Below are 17,210 nucleotides of genomic sequence, written 5' to 3' on the forward strand. Positions count from 1 at the left end.
TTGATAAATCACAAAATTTTATTTAAACACTTCATATTCACTACATATGTCAATTAATGTGTAAAATTATTGACAGGATTTTCTTTTGGCTTTTAATGTTAATGAAAAAGTAAGCATAATACTTTAAAAATATTTGTGAATCCTTGGTATTGTATACAAGGATGGGTATATACAAGGATGGGAAAAACTGCATGCTATGCTAAGAAGTTCAAACCATGGAAAGTGAATTGATTTGTTTTCTGATTAAATCATTCCTAAATATGAAGTATGGAATGCTTAGGTGTTTGGACCATTAGGTCTTTGTTCATCTAAAAATCATTATCTTGTGAGTGGAAAATATAATATATAAGGAGGTATCCTTCATACAATTAGTATTTTTACTATTCTCTTCAACAGAGTTTAATAATGACCATCACAAAAGCTTCCGTGAAAACTACAGTAGTCTAATTATTCTATGAGAATTTTGCTTGAAATTATAAAATAGGGACTCTACCATTTATCTTTGGAATATAAGAACTGAATGAGGAAATCTACTATAATAAAAGGGGAATGCTAAGATTACCCTTGACCCCAGTGTTTAGAGAGGAGACAGACAAAGAAGGAAAGAAATCAACAGAGGAGGAAGAGAATAAGAAGAAATGGGTAAACAGGCATGAGGCTTCAGTTTTATACAAATGATATGAGTGAAGGGCATTGTCACATATTCAAAGCACAGATTCAACAAAACTGAAAACATGAGATTTAAGTGGCAACCACTGGAACTTTGTGATTTATGCGCAACTTGAAGGTAGGGGTTCAGTGAGTGTTTACTAATTATGAATTGAAGAGAATACGATGAGAACTTCAAATGAAATCATAATTATTAACTCCAGTAGTACCAGACTGAAAATAAAATTGCATAACTTTCTTTGCTTCCTTTAGAAAAAAAATCTTAAAAGCTGACATTCAGGAATCCTTTAGTTATATATCGAAGTACTCCTATCACTGTCGCACGCCACTTCGTCCAGCGAAGAAACACGCAACTCGGAGATCCTTTTGGCTGCGATTTATTCAGGAACTTTCTCATGCATTAGAGAAGAAATCAGGAACGGGGACGAGGAGGAAGGAGGAAAGGGGGACGCATGAGGGAGAACCTACTAGCTAGGTGACTTCCCCCCTTATATACTTCTCCCTGCCTGTTTGCCCTCAAGTGCCTGCAGCTTATAAACTAGCCATAACTTGTGAGCGTGACAAGACATCCTGATTCCCCATCAGGTGTTGTTCACGAAGCACGGTGCAACCAACAAGAAACAGGTGTTCACGAAGCACGGTTCCATGGAGGCTCTCCACATATCACTAGCAATTATAAAGAATCACTGTATTGCTGTCATACCGTTGTTCATCCATTTGCTTGAGCAGGCATCAGTAGCGTCTCCATTCATCCTTGCCCTGAGATTTTAGCAGCCTCTCTTTCCTCGTCCTTCCCAATGGTGCTACATTAAAGGCTCTTTCAGAGTCAGGGGAATGAGACCCATCATTGTTACTATTTCTGGCATATGTATATACCACTAGGAGCTTGCCAGGCTTTTCCGTGCAGGCAGGAAACTCAGTAGCTTGCCAGATTCTTCAAGAAGGAGAACTAGACTATAAGATGTCCCACAGCTGCAAATAAGGCCACGCTTCCTGGAGCTTTGTTTTGTAGTTTTATATTATAAAGAACATGATTTTTATTGTTTATTGTGGGGGAGGGGTAAACCTTGCTAATCTCAACAATTACTCCTGGCTTTTCAATCAAAAATTACTCCAATGACTCCTGTAAGTATTGGGGGTCCACTTGTTACACCAGGGATTGAAATAGGGTTGCTGCATGCAATGCAAATGCTTTACCCACTGTATTATTGCTCCAGGCCTAACACTACTATTTTTTATTTTATTTTATTTTATTGATTGATTGATTTGCTTTTTCGGTCACACCTGGCAATACACAGGGGTTACTCCTAGCTATGCACTCAGGAATCATCCCTGGCAGTGCTCAGAGGACTACATGGGATGCTGGGAATCAAACTTTGGTAAGCAGCAGCATGCAAGGCAAACGCCCTACCTGCTGTAATATTGCTCCAGTCCTACTATTATTTTTTAAATCAATCTATATATTTTTAAATTTTATCTTCATGCAACTTCTTTGTTCTTGCTTTCTTCTGAGGATACTCTGGATTTGTAGACTCTAGATCTCCTTATCTACTTCAATGAGTGTCCCCAGATACACAAAGAGCAAAATAAACTGTAGTGAATTGAAATTTTATTCTTTAATAGAATTGAATGAAAATCAAATTGGCAGGCACATGACCTCTTATTGTCTAGTGCTCCCCCTTGGAGAACCCAGCAAGCTACCGAGAGCATCCCGCCAGCATGGCAGAGCCTGGAAAGCTCCCATGGTGTATTCAATATGCCAAAAACAGTAACAATGATGAATCTGATTCCCCTGACCCTGAACGAGCCTCCAATGCAGCACCATTGGGAAGGACGAGTAAAGAGAGGCTGCTAAAATCTCAGGGCTGGGATGAATAGAGACATTACTGGTGCCCGCTCAAGCAAATCGATGAACAAGGAGATAACAGTGATACAGTGACAGTGAATGAAAAGGTAGCTAAGTGGTCAGTTCAGCCTTTGGGTAAAGATGACATTGAAAGTCATATATCTGGGGCCTAGTAAGAGAGTATAACATGTAAGTTATGAACATTGGACATGGTCAACTCTGTTTAATCTCCAGTATCCCATATGGAACCTCTAGCCCCCAGGACAGGTCCCTAAGCAGGGTCAGGAGTAATTTGTTAGCCATATCAAATCTCATCACAAAACGAGGAAAAAAATCATGTATCTGAACTTGAGATTATGCTCTTTATGAGATACCCTTGAAGCTTTATGGAATAAGAAAAAACAGCTGCATAGTATTCCATTGTATAGATGTACCAGTGTTTCTTCAACCAGTCATCTGTTCTAGGGCACTCGGGTTTTTTCCAGATTCTGGCTATTGTAAACAGTGCTGCGGTGAACATATAAGTGCATATGTAACTTCGGCTATACTTTTTGGCTTTTCTGGGATATATTCCCAGCAGTGGTATTGCTGGGTCAAATGGGAGCTCAACCTCTAGTTTTTTGAGAATCGTCCATACTGTTTTCCAAAAGGGCTGAACTAGCCGGCATTCCCACCAGCAGTGTAGAAGGGTCCCTTTCTCCCCACATCCTCTCCAACAGCGGTTGTTTTTGTTCTTTTGGATGTGTGCTAGTCTCTGTGGTGTGAGGTGGTATCTCATGGTTGTTTTGATCTGCATCTGTCTGACGATTAGTGAAACTCTGGTACATCTATACAATGGAATACTATGCAGCTGTTAGAAAAAATGAGGTCATGACATTTGCATATAAGTGGATCAACATGGAAAGTATCATGCTAAGTGAAATGAGTCAGAAAGAGAGAGACAGACATAGAAAGATTGCACTCATCTGTGGAATATAGAATAATAGACTATAAGACTAACGTCCAAGAATAGTAGAAATAAGTACCAGGAGATTGTCTCCATGGCTTGGAGGCTGGTCTCTCATTCTGGGTAACTCAGGGAAGGGACCACCAAGTAAAATGTGGTTGGAGGTCATGTGGGGGAAGGGTGATGCGGGCCGAATACAGACTAGAGACTGAACACAATGGCCACTCAACACCTTTATTGCAAACCACAACACCTAATCAGAAAGAGAGAACAAAAGGGAATTCCCTGCCATAGTGTCAGGGTGGGGTGGGGGGAGACGGGACTGGGGAGGGGGGGAGGGATGTTGGGTTTACTGGTGGTGGAGAATGGGCACTGGTGAAGGGATGGGTTATCGAACTTTGTATGGGGGAAACATGAGCACAAAGATGTATGGATCTGTAACTGTACCCTCACGATGACTCTCTAATTAAAAATAAACTAATAAAAAAAAGAAAAAACAGAACTGAGAACTGCTGCTCTCTCTCTCTCTCTCTCTCTCTCTCTCTCTCTCTCTCTCTCTCTCTCTCTCTCTCTCTCTCTCTCAAGCAACAGTAACAAATATCAGGATCACTGCTGTCCTAACAACCAAATTATCATTAGGACAGTATTCAATGGGAAACATTTTTATACAATACTTGTAGTAAATAAAACTAGAGATGAAATGAATATGTGCAGAATTACTTCCTTAAATTAAATACATATGGAACTAATAGGATCCCCTCATGATACATGATAGTGTCTGTATACAAAGTAATAAAGAAAAGTGTAACCATCTCAATAAAACAGGAGAAAAACTTCTTCTATGCATTCCTAGAAGCAAAACTTTAAAATTCCAAAATTGTCAACAAAATAAAACCATATACTTACATGTTATGCATATATTTTATTGCTTTAGTGTAAATGAAATGGGCCAAGTAGTGTGCAGAGGTTATTTCTGGCTCTACAGTCAGAAATCACTACTTGATAAGACTCAGGGGCCCATATATGCTACTGTGTTCAAATCAGGTTGGCCTCAGGCAGGACAAGCTCCCTACACACTGTCCTAGTGATCCAGCCCCAAACCTTTTATAGATTTATGCAAGTTATTGATTTAAGAAGCTGAAACTGGGGGCATGCAGCTGTTTGTGATTTGTGGATAGATGACAATCTTCCTATAATACCAATTGAGTAGTTTCATTTCAAGGGTTAAAGACATGGAAAACCATGCACAATACTGTAAGTGCAGAGGTGTGAACTCATGTAACCTTTAAGGTAATTTCCAGCATTTTCCTATAATCGCATAGATATTGTATGTTTAAGAATGCATCCATATTGGGATTATAGTTTGGAGATCTCTTAAGAAAATAACATAAATAATCAAAGACTGTCAATTTGAAGCCACAAATATTAATTACCACATGAATAACTATGCCAATTCAACTGCTGAAAAATGGTACAAATTTTGTATTCTATAATTTGCTTTAGCAAAAGTCTGTTAGGAAAAATATTAATATGAAACACAATATTTACTATTTTTCTAGTGGATATTACCAATATAGGAGCATAGTAGATTAAATGATTATGCTCCAAATATGCATCTTATTATTCAATAATGTTATTGTCATGGGATCCATACTTACATAACTTATGGCATGTGGTGCTCAAAATAGAATGCAGAAATTGGTAAATACATAGCATGTACTCTTTCACTTCAGCCAAGAACTTGACCCCCACACAAATGAATTGAATCTCTTTTATTGCCATAGTTGCATGGCTATGGGATGCAAAACAAATTTAGCCATCAATAATTGCAATCACCTTCTCAACAGACATTGTGTAATATGACTGACAGTCTCTGCTGTAGAATAAAAAACATAGGTAAAATCTTTAGTAAATAATTGAATTTGTTATCTACATTCATACCCAGTGCGCCATAACAGATTGACTTATTTTTCAGTTTTTAAGGAATATGAGAACCATAGGCTGGAGCGATAGCACAGCAGTAAGGCGTTCGCCTTGCACGCTACCAACCCGGGTCTGATTCCTCTGCCCTCTCTGAGAGCATGGCAAGTTAGCGAGAGTATCTCGCCTGCACTGCAGAGCCTGGCAAGCTACCTATGGTGCATTTAACATGCAAAAAAACAGTAACAAACAAGTTTCACAATGGACACGTGACTGGTGCCCGCTCGAGCAAATTAGTGAGAACCCGCTCGAGCAAATCAATGAGATGACAGTGACAGTGATGAGAACCATATTATTAATTTATAGAACAACCATGATTATTTGGGAGACATGGAGCATTAAAAATGGTTCAAAAATATGGACTATAATGAGCAGAGTAAATAATAGAATTAAAGTATTTGACCGTGGACCAGAGAGACAGCACAGGGGAGCAGCTATCTCCCAATACAGTTCCTAGTATTGCACATGTTCCCCAAGCAGGGTGTGACCCACAATCCCATCTTGTAATCCACAAGTAAAACCATTGCCTTTCCGAAAAGGAAGTGTTTGTTGCCTTATTGCACAAGAATCAGCATAAATAGCTACTACTGGCCCCATGACATTACTTTTTCAGAAATAGTTTTCTCAGCGCTGCAATCACCTCCTTGTTCCGGAGGCTGTATATCAGAGGATTAAACATTGGCGTCACGGTGGTATAGAGAAGAGACAGCAGTTTATCAGTGCCTGGAGACTGAATAGACTTTGGCTGTAGATACGTGATAGTAGCGGATCCAAAGAATAAAAGAACAACTATCAAATGGGAAGAACAGGTGGAGAAAGCTTTTGCCTGGCCTGTGGCTGTTGGCAGCCTCAGAATGGTGCCAATGATTTTGCTGTAGGAGGCAAGGATCAACATGAAAGGGATGACCACAAAGAACAGAGATGCTGTATAGATATTTACCTCCTGGAGTGACGTGTTTCCACAGGCGAGCTTGAGAACAGGGAGGACGTCGCAGAAGTAGTGCTTAATTTCTGACTTGCAGAAGTCCAGAGAGAACATTTGACATATTTGCCACATCTGCAATGGGATTACACCGGTCCAGGAGCCAACAGCCAGTAGGACGCATACTTTGTGGTTCATGAGGACAGGGTAGCGCAAAGGGTTACAAATGGCCACGTAGCGGTCATAGGACATCACAGCCAGGAGCACACACTCAGTGGATCCCAGTGTAAAGAAGAAATACATTTGGATGGCACACTCCACTCTCGAAATGCTTCAATCCTTTGTCCACAGGTCCTTCAGCATCCTGGGGAGAGTGACTGTTACATAGCAGATTTCTAATGAAGAAAAATTGCCCAGGAAAAAATACATGGGTTTCCGTAGTGCAGGGTCAAACTTGGTTATTATTATTATGAGGCCGTTTCCTAATAAGACAATCATATAAATGATTATGAAAAGGCCAAATAAAAATTTTTTGAGGTTTGGATGGTCAGAAAATGCCTGGAAGACAAATTCTGTCACCGTGGAAGTGTTGCCCTCTGCCTTCATCTCTTCATACTTCATATCTAGGAATGACTTCAGCAGAAAACAAGTCAATTCACTTTCCATGGTTTTAACTTCTTAGCATAGCATGTTATTTTTCCCATCCTTGTATACACCCATCCTTGAACACAACTCCAAGAATTCATAAATATTTTTAATGTATTATGCTTACTTTTTTATTAACATTAAAAGCAAAAAAGAAAATCCTGTCAATAATTTTACACATTGATTGTCATATCTGTTGAATATGAAGTGTTTAAATACAATTTTGTGATTTATCAAACTTTCAAATATTTTATTATTAAGTTGTGTTCTATTATAATTATTTAGATCAATTTTTAGTTCAAATTCTAATTTAATTCTTCTACTTGTTGGAATTTAAATGTTTATAGACCTGCGGTCAGTTTTAAAATAATAACTGTCACGTAGTGCTTTTAAAAATTGGTTTCTCTTTGAAGGTGTGCTCATATATGGATTAATTTTAAACTGCCTTAATGTAATATTTCTGGTTGTTCAATGTTATATCAGTGGTCATAATGTTGCACTTGATTGGTTGTGGGTTGGAAAGTGTCTCTGTAACAACCTTCTCATCAACAGCCCTGACGAGTAAGAGGCAGGTTCATCCAGTTATTTACTTTCACAGAAGCAATTCTGAACACATGGGCTCTTTTCTAAAACTTATTCATACTCAGCCAATGAGTGAGACACAGTCATAACTGATTTCTAGTGGTTTCCATGTAGATCCACATACTCACTTACTTTTGCTATACTGTGGACATATATTTTTATGTACCCAGTGTTTTCCTTCCACATGTGTTTAGGCTCATGAACAGAGCTATGTGACTGCTTGTGTTTATTTAGTAAATTGAATGTGAATCATATGAATTGTTTCTTTGTAATAGTAAATGAGATGTAGAAATATTTTTACCCAAAATTAATATTTTTGTAAAATCCTTCCTTTCCCTATGTCTTAATAAAAATTACCTCCCCTCTTTCTCTTTCTAAATATATATATACATGTATACACATACATATATATGCATATATAAAGTACCCCAATTTTTTTTTCTATGCTTTTTCTCTTGGCCTTTTACTGCTGAACTTTTAGGAATTTAACATTTTTGAAGTTTTTTTCAGAAAGAGCATATGCCTTTTTTTCAGTACAGGCTACATAACTTATATATTGATCATTAATGGAAAACCAACAGCACTTGGTGAAAAGAAGAAAAACGGTAGCTATAATCTAAGAATGTTCACTGTGGACAAAATTTGACTTCTAGCAATAACATTCTCAGCATAAGCAGTGTAGGAACAGTAACTCGAGCAAAACTTTGGCATACTGAGAATCTTGTGACTAATAAATGGAAGATTACATAGTATTTTTAAGTACCTATAGTATTCTAGTGTGTGTGTTAAACTCTAAATAGTTAAAAATAATTCTTAAAATGTCTCCGATTTTACAGTTTTCATAGAAGTGTTTGATGATTATGGATATGAAAATGTAACTGAGTATCTAAGAGAAAGATCTAGGGCTAATAGTTGATTTTAAAAGACATCCTAATGTGTGTCATATCAAAAAGTATATTATATAGACTACAATTACCTCTGTCTTGCTATACCATCAACATAGTTAACCATGTTTTATGCTGCTGTATGATTCAATGTACAAATGAGCATTTGGTTAATAGCTAACTTCTATTTTTCTATGCTTTAGTACATGTAAACTTCTCAGCATTGTAATCCCACATGTCATCAGCTAACCATTATCCTCAGAAACTGGGTTTTTTTTTTTTTTGGTACTGGTCTTATTGGTGTTACTCTCTGTGTAAGCTCATTTCTCATTCTCTTATGTCTTTCCTACAACATTCCTTAATCTATAGGGATATTCATTGGAAAAGCAAACAAAAGACCAAAATTTAGCCCCCCCAAAGTAAAGCAAAGATAGTATTTGCAATACAGAATATGTATATACATACACCAAACATTTGATGTATATCTGTTGCAATCATTTCTTTTCACCTTCACCATTTGTTTTTCAAATGGAGAGCAAGTATATGAATATTCAGTGGACTATTCAATTGGAAAAGTGAAGGCAATCTCAAACAAGATCTTACTAGCACCAATTTGTATCCAAACATGCATTTACTTTTAAACAGCAATAACAATTTAAAAAATTAATAAACTTCTTCAACTTGTAAATTAGTTAATGGTTTCTTCTCCCTTTGGAAACTTTTAGGAATTCTCTTTCCTAAAGTCTGTGTTTCAAATATAACAACAAAACCAAGATGCAGTCCTTTACAATTTTTAGCAAATGTTTGTGTTTTGCTAATGTTAAAATATATTTGTAAATAAATTTTATCAGGACGGAAGAATTCATGCTTACCTGATTGGATTGGGGACAAATATAATTTTCCTTTATTAACTGTGTCAAAAGAAAATGAGAAAATGAAATGTATTTTGCTCTAAAAGTGGATAATTTATTAGAAGCAGAAATTAAAAACCCTTTAAATAAAGTTCTACTGACATTAAAAATTTTAAAAACTTTGTCTTTAAGTAGAAATTGGACTTTATCTTGGGGATTCTCTTTTTTCCCCAGGTCACTCCTTAATTAACGGTTTACCTGAGCCAGACTGATTATCACTCAGGGATTTGGTACAACTCCAAGCATCCCTGATCATAGTCTTACTAAAATTGCTGGCTATATTTTTGGTTAATCATTAAAAATTAGAAGCAATTAAAAATAATAAATACCATATCAGCTATGATTAAAACTTTTTTTTGTTTGTTTGGGTCACACCTGGCGATGCTCAGGGGTTACTTTTGCCTCTGCACTCAGGAATTACTCCTGGAGGTGCTGGGTGGACCATATGGGATGCTGAAACTTGAACCGGGGTCAGCTGCGTGCAAAGCAAATGCCCTACCCACTGTGCTATCACTCCAGCCCCCTGATGAAAATTTTTTAAAAAGACTCAAGTATTCAACTTTAAAATTAAAGAGGCATATTTACCCGTAATTTATAATAGCACTTATATCTGAGAGCACTATTTCATCTTCTCATTCTCAATCTTTACACATCAACCAAACTAATCTAGACTCACCCTCAATCCAGGAAGTGGGCTAGGGAAATAAATAAAGAGGAAGACTCCCTCAATCTATTCTATTTTCACAAAGTAATAACAATTGGAAAATTTCCAAGTATAATTATTAATAACAAATGTAGTCACAAGATGGTATGTTTCAGAAAAAAACTGCAAAATACTATTTCCACTGGCACTACCTTTTGTTTGCTTAAGTTTCGCAACTTTTAACAGGAATTTTTCCTCAATTGATAGCTTAAAATTCTAAATAGCCATAGTCAAGTTACAAGTTCTCTATCACCTCATGCTTCTTGTGACTGCTCTGAGATTATTGATTATAATCTAATAGAATATGTACTCTTGACTTACATTATTAAAAAAAATAGAGATGGGACTCAAGAAATAGGACAGCCAGTTAGGGCTTGCCTTGCAGGCCTCTAATCTAGGTTAAATTCCTGGGATCCCATAGGGCCCCCAAATACCAATAGGAATGATTTCTGAGTGCAAATCATGGGGTAACCCATGAACATTGCCTGGCGTAGCCCCCAAACTGAAAAACAAACATATCACTGTATCATTGTATCACTGTCATTCCGTTGTTCATCGATTTACTCGGGTGGGCGCCGTATCGTGTCCATTCGTCCCAGCCTTAAGATTTTCGCAGACTCCCCTTACTTGTCTTTCCCAACACTGCCATAATGGTGGCTCTTTCAGGGTCAGGAGAATGAGACCCCTTATTATTACTGTTTTTGGCATATCAAATATGAAAGAGCTTGTCAATCTCTGCCATGCTGATGGGATACTCTCGGTAGCTTGCCAGGCTCTTGGAGAGGGAAAAAGAAATAGAAGCTGGGTCGGCCACGTGCAAGGCAAATGCCCTATCCGCTGTGCTATTGCTCCAGTCTGAGTAGAAATATTAAGGAATATATTTCAAAAGGGCATATGCTCAGAGATATTACCAATACTGAAGGTTTAATTAATTATTCAACAATTTAGAGGGCTGAGCAATACCGGAGCAGGTAGGGCATTTGCCTTGCATGCAGCCGACCCAGGTTCCATTCCTCTGCCCCTCTTGAAGAGCCTGGCAAGCTACTGAGAATAACTCGCCCACACAGCAGAGCATGGCAAGCTACCCGTTGCATATTCCATATGCCAAAAACAGTAACAGCAAGTCTCACAATGGAGATGTTACTGATGCCCGGTCGAGCAAATCAAGGAGCAATGGGATGACAGTGACAGTGACAGTGCTATATTGAGTTTTAATTTTTTTTAGTGCATCAAATATATGTGCAACATAATTTCATTTGTGAAAACTTACATTTTATTTGGTTATAAGGATAGTGAGCACTTCAGTGACTATTTGATGTATGTATAACCCATTTGGTAAAATATATACTAGAGTCTTTTCCACATTTATAGTTATGTTGTTTCTTTTTAAATTTCTGATTTCTAATTATATTATATACTCATTTGGGAGGATATGTTATTTGCAAGTACTTGTCACTTTATTTGGACTCCTTTATGTGTGATGTTAATAACAAAGCAAAAGTTAAAATGTTGATGAAATCAAATTGATAAACATCATATTTATGGATGCTGTGATGGTGAATATTTAAGAGTTTTTGTCTAAGCTCACAAAGATTTTTCTTCAATGTTTTTGCTTGTAATACTGTAGATTGACATTCTGCAATCTTTTCTTGTCATAATGTATAGTAGATTAATGTAGGAAATACAAGGGGATATGAATGTAGATATAAAGAGGTAAGAGGAGAAATAGCAAGCAAGAGAGTCACATAAAGTAAGGAAAGAACATAATCTAGTTATGCTGGGCAGGTGGCTCCAGAATGGGGCACTAAATTGAACTCTCAACATAGCCTGTATTCTTATGGACATCAAATTCAAACTCAAAGGAACAAGAGGAAAAGTTAATAAATAATACAGCATCCAAAAAATAAATAAATACTACCCAGAGCAATAAAAAGGCAGATATGAACGGCCAAGAAGATGGCTCCAAAGGCTGCACCTCTTCTGTCCAGAGCAACAAATGGCTCCCAGCTTCACCTGACATTGAAACTGGACCAAATATCCACACTAGAAAGAGCAACTCACCCTGGCCTGAAGCCTAAAACAGAGGACGGTTTACCCTCAATTTGTCCTTCCACCAAGGGCCCAACCACTTTGACATGCTATGTTTGTAGATCCTAAAAGAGCCCCCAATATGCCATCGCACTACACTAGTACGCAACAGGGTCGAATGGAGATGTTACTGGCACCTGCTCAAGCAAATCGATGAACAACAGGTTGAAAGCAACACAGTGATATAGTAATGTTTGTACATAAGATAAATTATGCCTCAGGGGACCACGGGGACAAGCCCATTAGTTATTGTTCATTTTGAACCTCCTCTAAGTGTGCAGCCCCTACTTATTTTCCTGATCTATCCCTAAAAAAAAAAAACTCCTTCTGAGATCCTGGAGACTATAAGCAGTTTTGAGGAAAAGTGTTAGGGTCAGAGTTAGTAGTGCAGGTAAAGACACTTCCCTCAAAACCTGTAACTGTCATCCCATTGCTCATTGATTTGCTTGAGCAGGCATCAGTAAATGTCTCAATTGTAAAATTTGTTGTTACTATTTTTTGGCATATCGAATATGCCACGGGTAGCTTGCCAGGCTCTGCTGTGTGGGCAATATACTCTCAGTAGCTTGCCAGGCTCTCTGAGAGGGGCAGAGGAATCAAACCGGTGTAGGCCAAGTGCAAGCAAACACCCTACCAGCTGTGCTAAATCTCCAGCCCTTGCCTCAAAAATAGCTGAGTTAATCCTTGGAACCCTTATATAAGGTCTATGGAGCCTAGTCAGGAGTGAAATCTGAGGGCACAGCCAGCCATGAGCCTGGGCACTGATGCATGTAGCCCCAAACAAGATAAATCAAAGCAAATTAAAGTAAATAAAGTAGTATATCATTTAGGCCAGAGAATATAAATGGGTCCATAAAATAAAATATAACTATAGATCAAGGTGTTTTTGTTATTTTTTCTTTCTTTTTATTGTTTTAATGCTTGATAACAATTATAATGGATCCTTAGAAGGATAGAATTTTGTGTAAAACAGCTAACATCAATCCACAGAAATAGGCATGAAATATGTCCCTTATGAAAATTTCTGATTTTGGAATCTGGAAGTAAGAGCTTAGGCATAAGTTACTCTGATGACAGATGGGAAATTTCCCTGACTACACTAGTTCAAAGGTTTAATATCAAAATCAAAAGGGTTATCAGCATGAAAAGATTTATCTGACCAGAGCTGGAAAGATAGAACAGCAATTAAGGTGCTTGCCTTTCACACCACCAACCAAGGTTCATACGGTGTCCAAAGCACTGCCAGGAGTAATTCCTGAGTACAAAGCCAAGAGTAACCTCCAAGCATAGCCAGGTGTAGCCTCAAAAAAAAACACAACAAAAGATTAAGCTCAATAATGTAAGTGCAGTAACTTGCTGCAATTTTTTAAATAAATCTAATATTTTCTTCTCCTTAAGCTTATAGAAAATTTCTTTTAAAATAATCCCTATTGTAAGATTATTTTTGGACCACTCTTATGAAAAGCATAAAAAATTTTAACACAATTGTTCTGGGACCTAAATAATAAAATATTACATAGGAATATATCCAACTCATCTTGCTGAAGGATGTAAGCATTGTTATATCAAGTGCTTTGGAGTAAGCTTATAAGGAAAACAAATTTAAAGTACACATAAGTTTAACTTTTATTTGGGTAATTATGATTGATATTACTATACACATATTCACAAATGTTCACAGAAATGTGAATAAATAAGCACCTATCTTATTTTGTGCTACAAAACTTAATATTAATGTTTTAGGAAAATGAAATATTTTATCTATTCACTTATTAATAAACTATTAACATTCATTATTTAATATCTACTTATTAAGCGATGTGAGTACATTATAAATATTCTAGCAAATACTAGCATAAGGCTTTTTGAAATTATTTAGGCAAATAGAATTTCATAACGTTTATTATATTTTATGTAAAATACTAACATTCTAACTTGATTTACATTTTTAGGAATTATGTGAAGTTCATGACTACTTATGTGTAAGCTTATTCTTTAGGCATTTACCATTGAATATAGTTTAACTAAGATGATATACAGCATCAGGCTAATAGGCAATACATATGTATATACAAATGAGTTTATATATAATGTGTATAAACTTTATATAGATAGAAGATAGTTAGATAGATAAACACACACACAAACTCTTCTACTCTAATGAAAAATTGATGCTATCAAGAAGTATGGAATGCAAGGTAAGTTCCTCTGGATATTGGAGGGGAGATATTGGCACTTTAGTCATAAGTTGGATATCTTAAAAGCTATAAACATTTACAAACTTGCAAATTGGTGTTAATGACTGAAATGAAACAGAAGAATAAGAGGAAAATTTCTAAAGGTATACCAGGAGCTCAGGTGATTAACTTGCATGAATGGGAGTGTTCAGAGATACACTGCATTGCTCTTTGTATTAACTGTGGAGCAAGCACAGTAAACTCTTGCCATAGAAGTCGAAACACTATCTTTTTAGGAATAATTTCCTCAGTGCTGCAATCACTTCCTTGTTTCGAAGGCTGTATATCATAGGATTAAGCAATGGAGTCAGTATAGTATAGAAAAGAGACAAGAGTCTATCAATTCCTGCAGAATGTGTTGATTTAGGTCTTAAGTAGGTGATGGTAGCAGATCCAAAAAATAAGAGCACAACCACCAAATGGGAAGAACAGGTGGAGAAAGCTTTGGCCCGTCCTGTAGCTGTTGGCAACCTCAGAATGGTACCAATGATTTTGCTATAAGAGGCAAGTATCAACATGAAAGGGACCGCTGCAAAGAGCAGAGCTACTAAATAAACAGATATCTCATGTACAGTGGTGTTCCCACAGGCTAGCTGAAGAATGGGAGGGATGTCACAGAAGAAGTGATTGATTTTGTTGGAGTTGCAGAAATCCAGAATAAAAATTTGACAGGTTTGCCCTATCTGGACTGGGATTCCACCAATCCAGGAGCCAACAGCTAGGTGAACACATGTCTTGTGGTTCATGACAAGAGGGTAGTGCAGAGGGTTACAGATGGCCACGTAGCGGTCATAGGACATGACGGCCAAAAGGAAACACTCAGTGGCTCCCAGCATAAGGAAGAAGCACATTTGGGTGGCACAGTTCAGTCTAGAAATGCTTCCATCCTGAGTCCACAGGTCCTTCAGTATCCTGGGGAGAGTGACTGATACATAACAGATTTCCAATGAGGAAAAATTTCCCAGAAAAAAATACATGGGTTTCTGTAGTACAGGATCCAGGATGGTTATTGTTATTATTAGAGTATTTCCTAGTAATATAACTAAATAAATGACAGAGAAGATTCCAAATAATAACCCTTGAATCTTTGGAAGATCAGAAAATCCCACGAGGACAAATTGGTTCACCATGGAGGAATTGTTTTCTTCTTTCATATGTTCATATTTCATCTGTACATATGATTAAATGAGAGATGTAAGTTAATTCCTGTGCCTTGTGTTTTACCTAAAAACATTATGACTGAGATTCTAAGGAACTAAATAGTGGATAAGAGGTGACATCGGCATAAATTTCGTCTGTGAAGTCTACTAAATCAGGAGCTTTCTTCTCTATATTATTCTACATCTTAAAGCATATTGAGTTCTCCTATATCATTCAACACAGATTCTAATCCTTGGGTATTGATTAAAATTAACGGTTAAAGGATTTACTGAATCATTCTGGGAGAGAGACTCCATCTTGCACCCACTTTTGATTTAAGTTATTGCTTTCAGAAATGTCCATTAATTTCATTCTCTTAATGACATCTACCCTTTATGGAAGCTCCGTCGATCTTCAATCTCTTCTTTACATATATTTATAGGCAAAGGAGAACTCTTATAAAACTCAGGAATACACTTTACCATAGAAGTTAAAAGAATGTGTGAGGCATTCTGTCACAAAACTTTCACCTCAACTTTCATTTCTTATACAGTAATTTTATAAGTACCAAATGGAATTCTAAGTAATTTAGATATACAAAGAAAGAAAAAACAATTGTATCAAAGTCATGTTTTATCTTACAAACACTGTGCCACCAACCTTCGAAAAAGAATCTTCCACAAATTTTACACCATAATTGCATGTTTTTCTGTTTATGAATGTGTAGATGCTTCTATTTTTTTCAACTCTGAAGGTGAGCTATTAGGTCACAAGATAAAAGTAGCCATGTGATTTTTCAGAATATTGATTACACCAATTATTCAAAATATATCTTGAGTTTGTTTAGGATGTGGCCATTTTATTAATGAATGGAATAAATATTGCACATTTGTCAATTCAGAGCTTTTCATTTTAATCTAATTCTATAAAGGTATAAATAAACTCTTGTCATGAAATCATTAGCATGTTTAGATTCACTATTAATGTAACTTAATCCTCAACGAATACTTCTATAGTACTAGTAAGATGCAAACCTCTATCTGTCTTTAACTTTCCTGATATATAGTTGGATTTTTATGAGACATAATGTAGATTTATCAGTTACAAAGCATTAAATGCAAGCAAACCAATACTCTTTAATACTTGTTATCACTTACACTGATTATGAGTCTAACAACAATGAAAAATTTTTAAATTTATCAGCTCACTATGTTATAAAATATGTTTTATTTTCTATTTGGATAAGATGTTTTTAAAGGTACAAAGATTACATGCATTGTGTATTTGAAGGTAAAGGACAAAAGAAATAAGTGTCCTCTTTTTATTTTCTGTACATGAGAAAATTTACTGGTGCCCACTTGAGCAAATCGATGAACAACAGGATGACAGTACTACAATGCTACATGAGAAAATTTAACATTAACAATAAATTTGCAGATATTAAAATCACAGATTTATGTTTACTGAAACTTGATATGAAAAGATATGAGTGCTTAGCTAGTAGATTGCTATTAAGTATAAAGCTTACCTTTGGTGATTTACTTAATGTATGAATAATAATAAATAAGAATTTTTGAAGAGGAATAATTCTTTTGTTTAAACTGAGGCTAAACACCATCAACTCTATGTTCTATTATCAAAACAAATCCTGCTCTTT

At 36.4% G+C, this 17,210-nt stretch overlaps 1 protein-coding gene and 1 pseudogene across 1 annotated transcript; both read right to left on the reverse strand.

Annotated features, from left to right (window-relative positions):
• Window positions 1-6,042: 6,042 nt before the first annotated feature.
• LOC129405798 (olfactory receptor 10AG1-like) lies at window positions 6,043-6,993 on the reverse strand (annotated as a pseudogene).
• Window positions 6,994-14,637: 7,644 nt separating this feature from the next.
• LOC101545987 (olfactory receptor 10AG1-like) lies at window positions 14,638-15,588 on the reverse strand. Its single transcript, XM_004621718.3, has one exon. It carries the CDS (start codon window positions 15,580-15,582, stop codon window positions 14,638-14,640), a length of 945 nt encoding a protein of 314 aa, XP_004621775.2. The 5' UTR covers window positions 15,583-15,588.
• Window positions 15,589-17,210: the final 1,622 nt, after the last annotated feature.

The sequence above is a fragment of the Sorex araneus genome, chromosome 6 (genome assembly GCF_027595985.1).
Source record: "Sorex araneus isolate mSorAra2 chromosome 6, mSorAra2.pri, whole genome shotgun sequence".
Taxonomy (NCBI): domain Eukaryota; kingdom Metazoa; phylum Chordata; class Mammalia; order Eulipotyphla; family Soricidae; genus Sorex; species Sorex araneus.

Bases quoted from the DNA above. Each gene is read 5' to 3' on its own strand.
- LOC101545987 (XM_004621718.3), bottom strand. From the start codon at position 15,582: ATGAAATATGAACATATGAAAGAAGAAAACAATTCCTCCATGGTGAAC.